The sequence below is a fragment of the Cygnus olor genome, chromosome 10 (genome assembly GCF_009769625.2).
Source record: "Cygnus olor isolate bCygOlo1 chromosome 10, bCygOlo1.pri.v2, whole genome shotgun sequence".
Taxonomy (NCBI): Eukaryota; Metazoa; Chordata; class Aves; order Anseriformes; family Anatidae; genus Cygnus; species Cygnus olor.
In genome coordinates, this window is record NC_049178.1 from 9,658,975 (window position 1) to 9,677,819 (window position 18,845).

The following is an 18,845-nucleotide window of genomic DNA, read 5'->3' on the forward strand; positions in this document are numbered from 1 at the left end:
AATATATTGGATTCTTCTCATGAAGTTCTGGAACATATATGCAATATTAATCTAAATTTCCAAATGGGATAAGTAATCAGTTATTTAATGCTAATTTCCTAGTTTTCATGTGTTTGAATCTATTTGTTTGTATACCTACAAATTACTCAAAAATAAAAAGAAAACCCACAAAAATGATGAATGGTCAGATTAAGAAAAGTATTTTTGATGATGTTTTACTGTAATTTTGAATGCATCAGTTGTCAATAGCTTATGTTGTATGATGGAAATAATGTCATTTGACATTACATTTAACATACGTAACATGTTAAGGGAATGCCAGCAGAGTACACTTTTGATCTGTCTCTGTGTACTCATATGTGAAGAAAATTATCAAACATTAAACTTGCAAAACAAAACAAAACGCTAAAACAAAAGTTTAACAGTCATACTATATCCATGGTACTGTCTACACACTTATTTCACCTGTTATCTCATATCCAAAGCCTAGTTCTTCCATTACACTTTAATCCTAGGAGTCAGAAGATACTACTTACTTGGATGTAAATCCATGCTAGAATAGATTCTCTATCCTGACAGCAGTGAACAGTTTAAATAGCATATATAGTCAAATGCACTCAAACAGCTGTATGTAATAACTGTACTGGGCTGCTACTATTATTTTCTGCCTAAAGAAGCAAAACTTTCTTGCAAATTTCTTCCTTTTTTTTAGAAGGATAAACTGAAAGCACAAAGAGATTTCCAGTGGCAATATTCAGTCAGCCTCATCATTCACACTTTGAATGTCTTATCTGACAGGAGTTCCAAAATATCAGCTCTATAAGGCCTTGGAACAAGGTGGATTCAGTCTTGAATACAGCCTTGGGTATAAGCAGAACTAGTGTGTACATGTAAGAAAGGCCTCAGTTCTGCAGCAGAAGAGAAAGTCACTTGCTAATAATTCCAAACTCACGTCCCCTGTGAAACCTGAGCCACTTGATTTTGCCTTTGGAGCTAGTCGGATTTTTTGTCAGAATTCCTCACCGGTCAAATTAGCTACCTGATGCATTTCAATTTTGAATACTTAATGGTAGGCATTAGATTTGTTAACATTGCTACTAGTTTGGGCTACATAAGCTGTTAAAGCTATATGTGTGTGTGAGATGATGTCTTCAACTTGATGCTTCTTTGCAAAGATGTCACAAATTGCCATTCCTTTTTTGCACGTGGTACCTTGCAAATATGATACTTGCCAAAATCTGCAACATGGAAGTTGGAAGAGTCTCCACAGAAGTGGAGAGGATGATTTCTTCAATCTTAGTCTCTCAAAGAAGGATTTGGGGAGTGTTGTAACTGCTATTTTCATTTTGCCTTTGCATGAAATAGCTTCTTGTGCCTGTCTAACCCCAAAGAGACTGCAGTCTGACCTACTTGATGTATGTGGATAGGTACCATGAAGCCCTTATTAACATACATTCAAAAAGACTTTTCCTAGAATAAGAAAGTTACTGCAGCCATAAAGCTAAGACAATTTTATCACGGCATATGAGACTGTATGTTAAAAATAACAAGGAACAAAATATCTAAAATCTCTATTTCACCAATTAAATTATTATAGAGCTAGTGGAATTTTACTAAACAAACTAAAGGAAACTTCCATTAAGGTACTCTCCTCTTACCTCTAAAGTGGCAGTGACAATTTGATTTCCTATTGAGAAGAACTCAGGAGGAAATTCCTGAGCCCGTAGGTAGAAAACTACTACAGTAGAGAAGATGCGGACCATTGTTTCATCACTAAAAGAATTAATAGTGCAAATGTTGAAGTGTCGCAAAAATCGAGGAGTAACAGGATTCCTCCCACCGCCTGGAGGCCCCATAGCAGCAAGTAACTGTATATCAACGAGTGTAATTTTAGATGTATCCTTTAAATCGTACCTTCAAAATAAATTGTAATGTGACATTTAGTTAGAGAAAGATATAACACATTTGTTAAAGGTTAAATGCACCCATACTACAGAATGCTCTATGTGCATAACATATGTACATACATATAAAAATACAACAATTAAAACTAAAAAACAATAAAACCCCAGACTAGTCTTGTAACTAACTATTCCCCAGCTCATCTTAACACATCAAGCTGGCCTGAAAGAAAGATTATTTGTTTAATAAGGGTTAAATAAAACCTGATCTGAAATTTTGAAACAAATATTTAAACCTGTAGTGTGGCAAAATATATATTCTCTCTATTAAAGAGTATCAGACATTTGAGCAGTGCCTGGAATCACAAACGTAACAGTATTCAAGAAATGCCTGGAATCACAGAGTAATTCAGGCTGGAAGCGACCCCAGGAGACCACCTGGTTCAATCTTCCAATCAAAGCTGAGCCAAAAAATCAAAAGCTAGGAAGAGATACAGCTTGTTTCTCTTCATGCCTACTACCAGATCTGATTTCAATGTTATTAAAAAAAAAGAAAAGTTAATTAAAAATATTCTAATGACCAAGAGAATCTTGGATATCAGTAAAAAACAATGTATTGAGTAAAATCAAAAGTTACATATAATTGCATTCTAAAAAATAGGTCTGCCAATTCACTGTGAGGAGGAGGAAGAGAATGGCAAGTAACAAAGAACACTGAAAAAAATAAAAACAAAGATAAATGCTGACACAGAAAAATTAAAGTGTTAAAGAATGATTTTATTTATACGTAAAAATACTGAATTTCAGCAATAGCCAATGCACACAAAAAAAAACTGATTATCAATTTCCTAAATTGAAAAATCACTTAAAGAGCAACATAAAAGTTGCTTCAACTTTAAATAATATGTTTTTCATATAAACCAAAGCTATCATAAAATTTACAAAGTATTTTAAGAAAATTTTGAAAAGAAAATTCAAGAGAATAATAATATCACCAAATGCAGCAACTTGAACTCTTCACTTTTATTTCAAATAATTACCAAATTCCATGGTCAAAGAACTGTCTTAAAAGTTCTATAGGAGGCTGTGCACCATACTTCTCCAAAGCAGGCATATTCATATCATCTACAAAAATAATGCACTTTTTTCCCATTGGAGGGCCAAAGACTCCTTTACGCCTCTTGTCCAGCCTGGCCATAATAATGTTCTACAATGCAGACAGGAATATTCAGAACACTGATTAAATATTCATATAGATCATCTTTTTGAAGCACAAATTGTCTGTTCTACCAACCTGAGTCTGATTGGCACTGGTTCGAGCTGAAAAATTAATGAAGAAGGGAAAATAGCGCTCCTTTTCCAAGTTGTTCATTAACTTGTCCTTGACATATACAGATTTCCCAGTACCTGTTGGTCCCACTAAAAGCAGTGGTCTTCACCAAGAAAGAAAGAAAGAAAAGAAAGCATAGACCACAGAAATCTAAACAACTACAAATTAATTGCAACTAGAAGACAAAGGCTCTAAGTTCTCCTATCTCTAAAAATATTAAATGCCTTAAAAAAAGAAGCTATAATGTTTTAAAATACTCATTCACACAATCTCTTTGTAATTGACAAAGGGATCAGAGGTGGAGAAAGAGACATTTCTCATTCTCTCATTCTACTGGCTTTGGAGTATATATGGACGTACGTGGAACTTAAATTTCTCCTGATAGGTCTTTCAGTAATTTAAACTTCATAAAACTTTCAGCCTTGAAATTCAACCTGAAATTGTTAAACTTTGTTCTTTTGTATAATAATATATAACAATATATTTATACACACACATATATATAATATAATTGATTTTAACTTAGGACAAATCAAAGAAAAAATACATATTTCAGTACTAAAAAAGAAAGAGTAAAAAAATTCCTCAAGCTGTTGTAACTGAATCATCAGAAAGACACAGAATGAACACACTAAAGCAGAATTATAACAGGACTTCACTGAAACAAAACAAAACAAACCTAGACTTTAAGGCAACAAATTGTATTCTTCATAATAAATGCCTATTTTTAACAGGCCAAACAAACCTTGAGGGCTTGATAAAAAACATGAAGTCAATGGAAAGAGTAAAAGATGTTTCTACATATGGCAAATTGTTCTGAGATTTGTATTGAAGTTACTTACTTTCCATGGGCAATGAATAGTTCCATCAAATAGTTATATCTGACTGTATCCATAGTTGGGACTATGATATCTTGAATCTTCAAGTTTTTATCACTGTAATTAATATTTTTAATAAATCCATTCCAATGAACCCAACATCCTCTGCCTTTCAGCTAGGAAAAAATACAGAGGTAAAATTAAGGCTTTTGGTTTGGAAAAGAAAAAACAAAACAAAACAAAAAGCAACCAGACCAAAAAAAAAAAAAAAGAACATATGCCTAACTTTAAAACAGTAAGTAGAATCTAACATTTCCAATGGATACAATAAACACAACTGTAACATAAACAAGTTGCCCACAGACACAATATCCATCTGTATAGAAAGTAGCCATCTTTCCTTCTATGCAAAACCAGACTTGACCCTGTCAGCTTAGCTTTATCTAAAAAGGGACCATAACTGATGTGCACAGCTAGGTATTGTCTAAAAAAAAAATTGGTCAGCATATTACTATTTTAAAAATAATAATAAATGAAATATGCACTATAGGATTTGATTCAACACCAACACTTTACAACATCCAACAATCTTTGTAAAGTTAAAATATACATCTACCTCTATTTTCCTTCCTTTCAGACTGTAAAAATTTACTTCAATCAAGACAGAAGCAAGCAATCTTACCTCAAACATGTAGTCATAGACCAAGCCTTTCTCTTCAAAGGGACATTCCCATTTTGCCACTACCTTTGGTACAGGATTTCTTCCAGATTTTCCAGCCAAAATTTCCCTCAAGAAACTATCAAAAATAATTCTGCTATCACCATCACAAGTTCCACCAATGGACCAGACTGTGGCAAAAGCAAAGCAACCCTGCAAAGGCAAAAAGATCAGCAACTGTCTAAAAAGATGACATAATCTGAACACTGTATAGTCTCATTAACAAACATAATTCTGAAAAGTATTTAAGCATAAAGGTGTCACAGGTTACCCTTGAATAAACTTGGTCTAAAGAAATCTAGAAATCTGAGTAATGACAGAGCAAACTAAAACCGACTTGAGAAAAAAAAAAAAGAGGCCATGGAGTAAATTATTATGTCACATGACAGAGCCTGATAATAGCTCAGTTGTGGTCTCATGGATTCTCTAACTGCAAACCAAGATCTAGGAATTTTCAAATTCAGTTTTAAATACAGGCTCCTACATTCTGGTGTTTGTTTTTTTCCCCATCTATCTTAAGAACCACCAAACAAGGTTAGACAGAGGGTCCACCTACTATAACTTCTAGAGAAAACTTGTCCCAAGGAAATTTTGCTCAAACAAGTCAATTGGTAACAGTAGTTATCCCAGATAGCTGGAAAAACAGTAAAATATCTAATCTCATTTGTTACTTGTAATGCTGCTGTCACATCTGGGTACTTCCAAAGTTTGTGGGAAGGGAACAACAAAGAAGCAAAGTTGTTTCTCATATCTTTTACTCCTAAACTAAATTGTTTTTGTTAGTCCAATTAGTTTTGAAAACAGGCATATGCAGAAACAGATACATACACATTTTACAGCATGTTTAAAAAACAAACAAACAAAAAAAACACACAAAACCAACCATAATCCACACATGGATGTTTTTGTTGGTGGGATCTTCTTGTACAGGTTGACAAATCAACATTTCAAAAAGCCGTGTAAGAGCTACTACAGTATTGCTATTGCTTGTAGGTACCAGTTCCTAAGAGATACAAAAGGAGAGGTATTATACTTTATGAGTTAAGTTAGCTTACATTTTGGAGTCAAAATACTAAAGTAATTAAACGATTAGCTAATTCAGAACAAATACTCGAAGGCAAGATTTTCACTGATTTTCATTCAAAAGATCATTTACTTCTCTCTACCCTTGAAATGTCACAACATATAGGTTGTTAACCATGTTCATGGCTACCATGGGACTTCCTATTCTTACACCTTAAAATAAAAAGAAAACACACAGAAACAACTACAACAATGAACAAGCAAAAGCCCATGCACTAAAAAGCATGCACTAAAAAATGCATAGTTTGCAAAAAAACTACATGTACATTTCCCTAAAACTTAAAAAAGTGCTTTCTCTATTCAAAACAACATCTTTAAAGGAAAAAAAGGAGAAAAAAAACAAACACAACACACACAGAAAACCATCACCAAAAATGCAAAAAAAGGGTGACTTTCCACTCAATACTTTGAATGATTAATTTATTTTTGAAAAGAACAAGGTGGAAACTATGATGAACTTACAACACATCTTACCTAATGTTCTCTTTCCAACTTTTCACACTGGACACAAGAGTTGCACTTCCCAAAATAATGGGTGGCTGCTGCATAGACACTGTAATTATCCTCGTCAAGAGAGAACAGTTCTCACTACCCAAGTAACAAGAATGCAAGTGGATACCTAACTACTGCAGGAAAAAATTACAAACAATACCTTGCACTGTTTCTGACGGAGTTGTAATGCTGGTGGTATTAACCAATCAAAAAGTCCCTGCAGAAGATCTTGATGTACCTTTAGATTAAGAGGTTCAGGCAGTTTACTTAACCAAGAGGTAACAAGTGGTGTCCAGCCCAGTTGTGAAGGCTCCAAATAAATCATGCCACAGCGACTGACTGTAGCAGGCTAGGGAAGAACAGTAAACTCGCTTTATTATATATTTAATTTATTGAACTTAGTTTTATATTTCCATTAAATACAGAACTTACAGATGCCTGGGAAAGGTCCATTGTTTCAAAAATTAGACTCATCTGAAGGGACATTTGGATGATTTCTCCACTCATCAAACAAAGCTTCAATTAAGAAAAAAATCACAAGGAAGATTACAAAAAAAGAAAACATGCAGTTGTCAATTACCCCTCCTATCACACTGGAGGTATACATGAAAATTAGCAAATCCAAGTTTAATCAGAAGCAATGCCAACCACATAAAATGTTTAATAATTTGGAGCAAAAACCAGTAGTTTACAAGCATTACCTAAATTCTTCACTTACACCATAGTACTCCACATTATCCTACCAGTAGGTTCATTACCAATAACTATCGACCCTATATATGACAGGATAAAGAAAGGCAGCAAGCAGAAAGGATATCTGCTACTCTTGTTGCTAATAACGAAGCATTCCAGTTGGCGATCCACCTTTCCTGCTTATAAGAACAATAGTTCAAATTGAGTATTGTCACAAATTATCCAAAATTTAAATGCAAAATGTTGTCTGTAATTTTTATATACACTTGCAAATTCCTAAGGCCCATTTTCAGAAGTTGTATGGTTACAACTTTAACTTCAGAATTTAATATTGAAAATGAAACCTTTTTTGTCTTCAGTTGGGATTGCAGAAACTTAAGCACTTACAATTAGTGACAACTTTTGAAACTGTGGACTTTACATTAATTGTTTTTTTTTTAATTTAAAATTGAATTATTCATTTTCATTACAAACATCTGATATTAAGGGAATACTATACATTAAACAACTTACAGGTTGATACTATGATTATGATTCCAATAAAGAAAAAAGAAAACAACAAAAAACAAACACAAAATGTAATGACTTATTCCCAAAGCCACCTTGCATTTGAAATGCCAAGTTTTTCTGCTTGCTTTTGTGTTTTTATATGTAGAAGAATACTTTCAAAATGTCATATATTATTTAGGCATTTATTTACACTGATACCTTTTTGTTGTCATCCAGAACCGTGTTCATGCTTTCTATCCACAGAGTATCAATTGGGCCATCAAAGATAACCCATTTGCGTTCAGGAGTCTCAGATAATGCAAATTCTCTGAAAGTATTAGCAACTATACCATCTGTCCACTAGAAGGGGAGAATGTAGGAAGGAAAGGTAAAAAGACATAGTATACATATTTCAATTTAAACTACCAGTAATCCTATTAGTAAGTATTTGTCAAAGGCTTTTTCAATTGAACTGAAAAAGTTAAACTATTCCTTTTCATTTTTCTTCTCTTTACCTACTCTTGCTCTGCAGAGAGCAGAGTACAGCTTTGCAGTTTCACAAAGGGCCACGCAACATCAGCAAATTTAAAAACAGACAGTGATCTTTCGCCTTTAAAAATACATTTTGTTAAAATAAACAGAAGACAGGGAATTCACTTCACAGAAAGTTAGAAGTGTTTTTTTTTCTGGCTTGCATTGGATTCTTCCCAGACTCATCCTAATTTTCAGTATTTCATATTCACTTTTCTATATTCTTTTTCTCCAAACCTAAGTTTTACAGTGGGGAACTGATGAGTATGTAAGTTTTCCCAGATAGTTTTGGCACTACTTTGATTACACTAGTTCAGAACTGACAGAGAAATGAATCCAGTTAAGTTTGGTATGTCTCCCTAGCATGGATAGAGCTGTATTAGGACAATGCCTCCCAGAATAGCATTGCTTCTTTTGCATATTGAAACCTACATAACTTCATACACACTTACTGCTGCATTATTTTCAACACTAATTTGAAACCAGCCATCTAAGTATGAGTTAGAACAACACTAATTAAAATTGTGTTCTCATGTGCGTTTAAAGTGATAAAACCACAAATTCCACTGTTTACTATCAAGAATCAAGGAGGTCTCACATATATGGGAAAAGTTTAAAAAAAAAAGAAAGAACCCATACTGTTATGTTTGCTTATTGATTCTTAAAACCAACGAACCAGTAATGTTATTAACAATACAGCCCTACAAACACTGGATTCCAGAGAATGAAGAAACACTGTCTGGAAGTGGGACTTAAAAAAGCAGAAGCCTTTCCTGGCCTGAAAACAGCTGTGCAATAACACCATGAGTTAACCTAAAGTTAAAATGCAGTTAAAAAAGTACATTCATACAAGCCCCATGAAAGCCACAGCATGTGACAGGAAGAAACAGATAAAGACAGGCAATTGCTACACTCTATTTTAAAAACATGCATTACCTCATGAGATACCAAATCAAAATGCCCAAAAAGCTGACCCATAGTGATCGATTTTGGATTCACAGTCCTAAAAATTACTCTTTCTTCTTCACCATAACTACGCTCTTTCATAAGAGACAGCGTATCCGCCAACACGTGTAGAACTTTGGTCTTCCCAGAAAACGGTTCCCCTACCAGCATAAAGCTGTTAGATGGAAGAAAAAAAAAAAAGGAGGAAAGAAAAAAAATTAAAAGCTATTAATAGATGTCTTGCAATTTTTACTTTTACAGACCACATGAAGACCAACATCATCATCCATATGCTTAAATATTTTGGTAGATCTGGCCAACGTATCTAGAAAATAACTTTTTAAAGGTGTTGCATTCAAAATCATACATGAACTTGCAAGCCTATATTGTGTATCTGCCTGATTTTTACAACACGCACACACACACACACCACCCCCACCCACCCCCTAGGAACAGAACAGCAGAGATCTGATAACTAACACACAACACCATTGCTCACTACAGCTGACTGATGGCCAGTCAATCTCCGAGCAATGGCAGCCCCCCTGGCCGAGTCCCCCCAGTTCCATTGCTCAGCACAATGCCACATGGCACGGAATATCCCTTTGGCCAGGCTGGGCCAGCTGTCCTGGTTGTCCCCTTCCAGCTTCTTGTGCACCCCCAGCCTGCCCATTAGCAGGTGGTATGAGAAGCTGCAAAGTCCTTGACTCAGTATACGCACTGCTCTGCAATGACTGTAACATCGGTGTGTTACCAGCATTATTCTTATGCTAAATCCAAAACACAGCACCATGCCAGCCACTATGACGAAAATTAGCTCTATCCAGGCCAAAATCTGGACACTAGATTCACGAGAATTTTGGTACATGTTAAAGTAGTATTGGTAACCAACTGTTTCAACACAAACATTTTGCCACCATTAAAACCTTTTATATGTGATATAGATAACCATGGTATAAACCCAAATGACAACAAATACAGCTTGTGAAACAGTAATGGGAATCTTACCCATGTCTAACAATCATCATTTCATACGTCTGTATCATTTTCTCTATGAAAGCTTTTACAGGTTGGACATTATGTCGAATACAACATTCACTCGCACATTCCAGAAAATCCTAAAATCAAAACAAATCAGTCTTATCATTTGCTACAAGTTTTTCTTTTCTTCTCCTCCCCTCCCACTTTTAAAACCCTGTTCTCGTGTTTACAAATTACAAATGTATAATTCCAGATTAAGTATATTTATTAATTTTATTCATTAGTAAAATTACAAGTAAATATTCATTGCACCATATCAATTAAATTCATCTCTTGGACTACAGTAGAACAGTTTATGATCATTGTCAAGGGTTTCACATTAATTAATAACTGAAACACTACTAATCAGAATAGAGCAAACATCCCTGAAAAAAAAATCACTTCTGTACTTCCTATGCTAGAACAGGAGTTAACTACAAATTTTATCCTGCGGGAAAGGCATATCATCAGCAGCAAACCAACACTGTGCATCAGTATACTACACTTTTGACAGGAGTCTAGTATTTACTGGAAAATTTTTAAAAGTGAATCCATTCTGTTTTTTCCACCATCTTTATCTTCTTCCCAATGATCCTCCTACAAAGGAACTGTGCTTTATTTGTTGTTATAAGCAAAAGAAAATGCAAGCACAAAGCTTAATCTCACTGAAATATATCCAACAATTAGGATCAATTACATCCAAAATTAGGATGGAAATCAGCCAGACTCTGAAATCCGGTAAATTTGCAGATCAGTTTCTGATTTGTAAGATGCCTTACACAGCCCTTCTGGACATAAGGGAACTCAGATGTGAATTAAACTCACAACAGATCCAAGAATTTTCTGTGGTACAAAGTTTCATTGCAAACATTCACAATTTTCCATATCTCACAACAACTCACAAATTACTGTATTAATTACACTTGGTTACAAGATAAACAAGCAAAACTGATAATTTTTACCAACAAAAGGTTACAAGTATACTTACATTGTAGTCTGCATCAGGAAGTTTGATTCCAGGAAATAGATCACTAGTTATACCCATGAACAGAGGTATATCACATGACAAAAATTTGGGCTGGTTCACGTCCTTAATTGATCTAAGAAGCTAGAGAAAACAATTACACAGTTTATTGTTCTCATTAGAAACAAAGAATAAACTGTTCAGAAATTAAAACAATATGTAATAAAGATTATTAATTATATGGTGCCTTTGATAAGCAGTTAAACACAACTATGCAATCAGCAGAAGAGCACTGGAAAGTGCAGCATGTACTTAACAGATGTTAATAAAAAATAAAAAAAGACAATCTTTGTTTCACAAATAGGGAACCTAAATAAAGTGGAGCAGTGACGTGACAGTGAAGATGTGGTGGAAATACCCTCAGAACTCAGAACTGCATGCACCAGTAAAATTCCTTATGAATTATTCCTTGAACTCACCAATACATCTTCATCTTGCTTTGGAAATTTCAATTTTAGATTCCCAGCAGCCACCAAAACAGCTTTAACTGCTCGCATACCATAGTCATAGTGATACTGAGAGGAAAGCTGTTCTGAGCAAAGCCTGTAGGTCATTACTATCTTCACTGACAGTGACTTTGCATTCAGAAATCCATATGAATAGAGAGAAATTTCTGCTATCAGAGCATAGTTAGGAACCATCATGGCTACTGTTCGGAAAAGAACCTGAAACACATACCCAAAGAAATATCTTTAGATAATTTTTGTGGGTAATGGATCATCCCACCACAGCATTTCTACTTTCTACTGAAGTACTGCTTAATATGATCATGTAGATAAGCTGTGGATCATTTACACAGTCACACTGGAAAGCAGTAATGTGCAGAACACTGGGAGCCAATCAAATAGAAAAACTGCTAATTTATGCAGAGACAGTTTATGACTTGCTAGGAAGCTAATGTAAACACAACACCATCAAGATCCATCTCCATGTACACGTCAATGCAGGAAAGACACTCTGCAGCTATTTCCCCTCAACACTGCCTCAGAAGTGCAGTTTGCCACTTACACTGATGCATCCAACACAGCAGTAAGTGATGTAGATAGCATGAGAGAATGCACTTCCTTTCCTGAGGTAATCAGTGCTTGACATATTTTCATACCATATTAAGTCTGCTTTAAATTGACATGTATAGTATAGCACCTACTCTGCCCTACCCTGAGTGTTAAGGAACAGTACGCTGTAGCACTGCTTCCAAAAGGCTCCAAATCACTTTGTTAAAGCCAAACCTCCTCAATGAAACAGCTAATGTAGTCACAAAAATAATCCCTTAGTTTTTATTTAACCATGTAATTTAAGCAAACTCATATGTATGAAGTGTAGTTCACCAGAACTTCTTTTAAGCAAGCCTACAATAAATGCTATGTGAAAATACTTTCTTAAAGCATTCTTCCAACGTATCCTTCCATCTTAAAAAAGTTATCATCCAAATCATACAATCTAATAACAGTCTGACACTTGCCAGTTTACTTGTTACGGTATTGAAATTTTTGGTCTGGAAAAATACGCATGAAAAACAGAAATAGACACAAGAGGGAAAAAAAAAAAAAGGTTTAATTTCTTTCAGAAATAACAAAAGTAGTTAGGAAAAAAGAGATTTGGTATGTGTAAATCACAAAAAAAGTATGTGGTAAAATATGAAGTAAACCTGAAATAATACCAGAAATATATATCTTTTATTACTATTTCTAATTTTTTTTTTAAGCAAAGGCATGTATTTTACAATTTTACCTTCAGATTATCTGGAAGTTCAGAACGTCCTGCATAACCTGGGTTCATAGTGATAGCTACAAAACAGTTGGGGTTAAGCTTCAGTTCAGTTCCTTCAAAAACAAACTTTTCTAGCTTTATCTGTATGGCTCTCTGGATGCAAAGGATCTGCTGTGCCACAACAGACAATACTTCCAGTTCAATGCGATTGAATTCATCAAAACATGCCCATGCACCTGACGAAGCCAATCCCTTGAAAAACTGTAAAATTAAGAAAGACAGCAATAATATCTCTAACACAATTTTCAAGGATTCAAAAGAAACTAAGAGTATCATGTTGGAAGTTTAATTATATGAAAGGTACAATTTTGATAATATCTAGGCCTGTTTAGAGCAAAAGTCAGTGATATAATGACAAAGTCTTTGTTTTAAAGAAAGCTAAATCACAAGATTCTGTTCTGTCAAACTCTTGTTTCTTTTTGTGTTTTAATTAGTGACTTACAGGATTTCATGATACATAGAAATTTAACATATGTAGGGGCCATTATATTGTGTCCAAGGGTAGCAAACCTCATTTATTCAAGTGTCCCTGCAAAGTGGGCACCCCACAGTTTTTCATCCTAATAAATAAAATACAAAGCCTAACATTTAATTCTATTTACCTTTCCCATTGCCAGGTAATCGAGGCCATCAGAACAGTTGAAGACAACACACTGCACAGCCAAAGCTTTAGCTAAATCTTTGGTGGTCTCTGTTTTACCTGTTCCTGCTGGACCCTCTGGGGCCCCACCAAGGTTTAAATAAAAAGCTCCAATCTAAGGAACAGAAATAGTTTATGGAAATTATTAGTACTTCATTCATATGAAATTATTCTGAATGAAACTGTTACTTTAAATTGCATTAGATAAATAAAATGACTGTATGAAACTAAAAGAAGAAGTACATTTATATATTATGCAAATTTTAAAATAATCTGAAATTTACTTATGGCTTAGAAATAGAGACAAGAGAAATGAATTTTCCCTAAAAGAGAATTTAGTTTTATACATTATGATCACGACCATGATTAGTTACTCGAACTTTATTGAATCCAGTCTTTCAGGTCTTGTTTAGATACATCTTTCACACCAGACTTCAAGCAATTAGTTTACTCTTTTCTACCTCCACTTCTACTTTCATATACTTTTTCCTTTTTTCTTTTTCTTTCCTACCCTGTCCCCCTTTGTTGCATTTGTACTCCTCACAGTATATCATTTTGTTACGCATGGTAATTTTCCATTGTCAGGTTAGTTGATGATAGAACAGTACAACGATAAACACCTCTAACAGGAGCAGGGAGACTAAAAAGTTGCTAAACTTCTACTAGCCTTAGGAAAGCTATGATAACAAGTGGTTCCTTCTCCATTTCATTTAACAACTACAGGGCATCAGAAATGGATTTCGTGTTCTTGTAACCTAGAAAGTGACAAAACCTAAACAGGGAAGTTTTTCTGTACATATTTTAAAAATCATATTCACAACAAAACAATCCACTAAAATTTAAGTCATGTTGATGGGCTGTCCAGATTTGCTACTGTAGCTCAATTTCATTTTCAATAATCTATAGAAATTACGATCTTTGAAAATTGCCTTTTACAGAAATAGCAGTCTCACAACAACTGAAAGCCCTAAAAGTATGGCTATAATGAACAATGCAAAAAATAACATACTACAGTAAATATGGTATTTAGTACCACTTATTGTTGAGATCATACCAAGGTGCGATAACACCTGTCTGTTAGAGGAGTAATGACAAGGCGTGGTGAGTTTCCAAGGTATTCATAAGCATATTTTACATTGCAATTAATGATGCAGACACGAACGTTCTCAGATTCCCAGTAATACCGTAGTTGTGCAAGCCACTGAAAGTCTGTTTCACTCTGTACACCTGATAAATACATAATTAAAAGTAAAAGAAGTTTTAGATAACTGGATTTTCTATTAGATTTAAATTTAAAACAACTTTGAAATTATTACTGTTTATGTTCGCATCCAAATACTCACATACATTTGATGCTCACGTCTTAAAACTGTTGTGTTTCATGCAGCAAAATCAGATTGGTTAGCTATTTTTGATTAATTCAGCATTATGGAATTAAAGACACACAGAAAGAAAAATATTTTTAAAAGAGAAGTACCACTTTGAATCATTTCCATGACGACATCTCTAGCATGAACATCAATAGTAACCAAGGCACCCAGTGTAGTCCTTGTTTGCTTTGAAAGTTTTCCTCTTACCAGCTCTACGATATCATTAAGTTGAAGCTGAAGTGTATTATAGTAATCCTTTAACCCCTGGGAAAAACAAAGGTAATTATGAAACTGAGTATATGACAGCTTCAAGTGTTCCAGACTTCTTCACAGTAACTAAATACCTTAATGGAGATTGCTTATTAAACCTATATATTCATACATCATCATTTATTTTTTTTTGCATCAACTTTTCTCTCAATCACAGTTTTTCATGTATGTTCCAAAACTACATTTTAATCCAGGGTTGCTCTAAACAAGAGTATTCAAGTACCTGAATCAAAGGTATAAATCACTTTACAGATATTCATGCATATCAAACTCATATGCTGACGTTTTATCAAATTTTATTTTGATTGCAGAAAGAGAAGATTTGACTAGGCAAAATACACCAGCTGAAATGAAAAATGAATAAAAATTTAAAAATAAAATAAAATAAAATATGCGTTACATAGTACCTCTGGTCCATTGCAAAGAACTTCATGTACCTCACTTGTCCAGAACATTTGAGACACACACAAAACTACTTGTCCAGGCCACTCCAGAACCCAACTTTTTCTCTCAGTCTTTAGATATGCCTGAAAGAGATAAATACAGTGTACAAATACAGTGTCAGTGCATACTTAAATAATGGGGTATTGCTGGATGAAAAGCTCAGCAAGAGCTGGCAATGTGCACCTGCAGCCCAGAAAGCCAGCTGTATCCTGGCCTGCATCAAAAGAAGTGCAGCTAGCGGGTTGAAGGAGGTCATTCTCCCCCTCTGCTCCACTCTCATGAGGCTCCACCTGGAGCCCTGCATTCAGCTCTGCAGCCCCCAGCACAGGAAGGATGTGGACCTGTTAGGGTGAGTCCAGAGGAGTGCCACGAGGATGATCAGATGGCTGGAGCTCCTCTCCTATGAAGAAGGCTGATGGAGTTGGTGTTGTTCACCTCGGAGAAATGAAGGCTCCTGGGAGACCTTAGTGGCCTACTAGTACTTAAAGGTGGGCCTACAAGAAAGCTAAGAGGGACTCTTCAGCAGGGAGTGTAACAACAGACAAGGGGTAATGGCTTTAAAGTAAAAAACTGTAGATTTAGATTAAATATGAGGAAAAAATGCTTTACTATGGGGGTCGTGAGGTGCAGGAACAGACTGCCCAGGAAAGCTGTGGATGCCCCATCTCTGGGGCAAACTGTTCAAGGCCAGGTTAGATGGGACTTTGGGCAACCTGGTTTGGTGGGAGGTGTCCCTGCTGACATTAGGGGGCTTGGGACTAGATGATCTTTAAGGTCTCATCCAAATCAAACCATTCTATGTTTTTGTGATATAATACAGAAGCATATATTGTGATCCTATTAACATTCTTTGCTGAAAACACTCTATTCTTTTTTTCTAAGTCCAAATTATCTTTTGAATGCCTTCTTCCCTTTAGATTTGCAATTTGTTATCAAATAATTTTTAAGATTCATGTACTTATCTTTCCATACTATATAAATACTCTGGTAAATGATTTTCTTTTAGGAGGGAGCAAGCATATTGTAAATGTTTTATTTATTTCTAACTTCTAGTTAAATAAAAAATGCTAAATAATTCATTAACTTCAAATTATATATCCTAGAAACACCGTATTGCTGTGAATCTTAAAAAAAAAAAAAAAAAAAAAAAAGATTAAATCCACTGTTACAGGAAAACAACTTAATTCTTATTCAAAGTAAACTCTTACTTAACTCACTATAAATGCAAGTCGTGTTAACTTGTTCCTGGTGCCATAACTTCATCTATATGAACACTTGTAATCAGTAAGAATTTTAGGAAGCCAAGAGACATCCTTAAAATAAAGGTCTATTTCTCTTTGTGCCATTGTTATTAAATTATTACAAAAAACATACTACAAAATCCATACCATTCTTGACTTAGCAATAACATCATGTACACTCTTCAGCATAATATCTTCTACTTGAATTAACCACTTCTCCACTGCACCTCGAGCTTCAGTAGTAGAAATCTTTGAAATCAGTTCAACACATTCTCCTTCGGAACTATACATTGCTTTAATATCCATATTGGGAAGGAAATGTAGCTTAGCAATGCCTTCAAAACACTTCTTCAAGTGAGGCTGAACTCGGAGAGGATCTTTAGTCTCTGATAGGATCTCCAACATTTCATCATTAGACAAGAAAAAGAAGCTAGAAAAAGATTGAGAACATTAAAAAAAAAAAAAAAGAGTAAAAAAAAAAGGTAAAAAAAAGAAAGGAAGCTAACTGAATTATCAAGCTACTTTAAAGGCTGACCTTACTGAACAACAATATAAATGTTCAAGACTTTTGTTTTTGAAATAGCCTAAGCACATCATACCGGGGAAAGAAGAGACGCTTTTTCTCAAGATAAGCATTAAGCCCTTTCATGATTTTGTCAAGAAGCTCATTACAGTTCTGAAGCTTCCCCAACAACCCTAGCAAGGAAGTAGCAACAAGAACCTGTAATAACAAACACATGCAAACTGTAAGTTATAAATAAGATACTTTGCACAGCAAAAGTTGCTCAACTAAGGTACAACATTGTTTTATTCCTAGAAAGCCTAGGCAGGTAACGTAGCTGATCATTGTATATTCTATAAACAAAAATAATGCCAGAAAGAAACAGAGAAACTATTGTTTCTTTTTAATACAGTCTTTCTTCCTTACCTTTGGGTCTTTGGCACAATATTTCATAATATCCTTCCAGTGTTTATCAACAGTCTGAAAGAGATGCCCCTCTTCTGGCATCTGTTGCATGATATCCTCAGAAGAAAAAATGGGTTCCAAATAAAGCCACTGTGCTTGCACTTTCAGCCATTCATCAATTATCTCCTGAATTTGAATTAGGCGATTTTCCCATTCCTTAATAAATATTTAAAGAATGTTACATGGATATTTCCACACAAATAGTATTAAAGAGAATAATTAGAGGAAAAGAGGACACTGTAATGCTCTAGTTCCCAAGAAGAAAATTAAACAAAAGTGTCTAGCAGTCTGCAAAATAATGGAAGAATATTTAGGAGTATTTAGGTTCTTTCACTTATACAGATGGCCAAAGGAGTTCAGAAATTTAATGTATCTGGAAATGAATTTCCCAAAATGCAGTTATCACTTCAGTGTTACGATCTTTTAATAACTTAATGGTTCAGTAACACCCTGCAGGTTACCAGTGACAAATTATGTTCCATCTCCCACAGCAAGGAGCTCTTGGTTTGCAGCTGAATTATAGCAGGGACACAAGAATACCAGAAAGACCATGAGATCAGAGGACCGATCCAGCCAGACCAGTATCCTGTCTCAAAAGCAGACAATAGCAGATGACTCTGGAAGAGGCTGTCTGTAAAGGATAAGTACCCTTTACAGGATTATTACATGTTAACTGGGCCTGCCTGAATCACCTGTTTCTAAACAAATAGAAGGAATTAGAGAGGGTAACTGCATAGCAAATTGACCACCTTCTCTACTGACAGCAGACACAGCATTAGTACCACAAAGACTACTCTATTTCTGCAAATAGACAAGCAGCTGTAAATTGATCCCATCATTGTTCTGAGGCCTGATTAAAAAAAAAAAAAAAAAAAAAAAGAAAGAAAAATTTTCCCAGCCCTCCAAAAGTTTCCCTGCCCAAAAGTAAACACTATAGTTCAAAATTTGATTCCAAAACTCAAGGACTACATCACTAAATGTCGATTATTTGAACAATAATGAAATCTTACTTTGAAGATATTAAGAAGCAAAGTTAAAGACCATAAATGAAACAGCAATTTTCAAAGTATGTGAACCAAAAGTTTTTTTGGTTGCACTT

At 34.7% G+C, this 18,845-nt stretch overlaps 1 protein-coding gene across 5 annotated transcripts in view; it reads right to left on the reverse strand.

The window, feature by feature from the left end:
- Positions 1-18,845, reverse strand: part of DNAH12 (dynein axonemal heavy chain 12) — a 71,586-nt gene that overhangs the window by 34,545 nt on the left and 18,196 nt on the right. For 4 of the 5 annotated variants that reach the window (XM_040569316.1, XM_040569314.1, XM_040569313.1 and 1 more), the window contains exons 20-40: positions 17,708-17,902; positions 17,379-17,500; positions 16,927-17,209; positions 15,502-15,621; positions 14,932-15,088; positions 14,509-14,681; positions 13,417-13,569; positions 12,776-13,015; positions 11,464-11,709; positions 11,009-11,128; positions 10,009-10,118; positions 8,992-9,175; positions 7,744-7,884; positions 6,775-6,858; positions 6,503-6,691; positions 5,651-5,770; positions 4,732-4,920; positions 4,074-4,225; positions 3,196-3,334; positions 2,942-3,108; positions 1,659-1,914 (exon numbers count right to left, since the gene is read on the reverse strand). In XM_040569316.1, coding sequence (XP_040425250.1) covers positions 1,659-1,914; positions 2,942-3,108; positions 3,196-3,334; positions 4,074-4,225; positions 4,732-4,920; positions 5,651-5,770; positions 6,503-6,691; positions 6,775-6,858; positions 7,744-7,884; positions 8,992-9,175; positions 10,009-10,118; positions 11,009-11,128; positions 11,464-11,709; positions 12,776-13,015; positions 13,417-13,569; positions 14,509-14,681; positions 14,932-15,088; positions 15,502-15,621; positions 16,927-17,209; positions 17,379-17,500; positions 17,708-17,902 — 3,540 coding nt within the window. The remainder of the gene's footprint in view (positions 1-1,658; positions 1,915-2,941; positions 3,109-3,195; positions 3,335-4,073; positions 4,226-4,731; positions 4,921-5,650; positions 5,771-6,502; positions 6,692-6,774; positions 6,859-7,743; positions 7,885-8,991; positions 9,176-10,008; positions 10,119-11,008; positions 11,129-11,463; positions 11,710-12,775; positions 13,016-13,416; positions 13,570-14,508; positions 14,682-14,931; positions 15,089-15,501; positions 15,622-16,926; positions 17,210-17,378; positions 17,501-17,707; positions 17,903-18,845) is intronic. The other variant, XM_040569317.1, reaches the window with a different exon arrangement.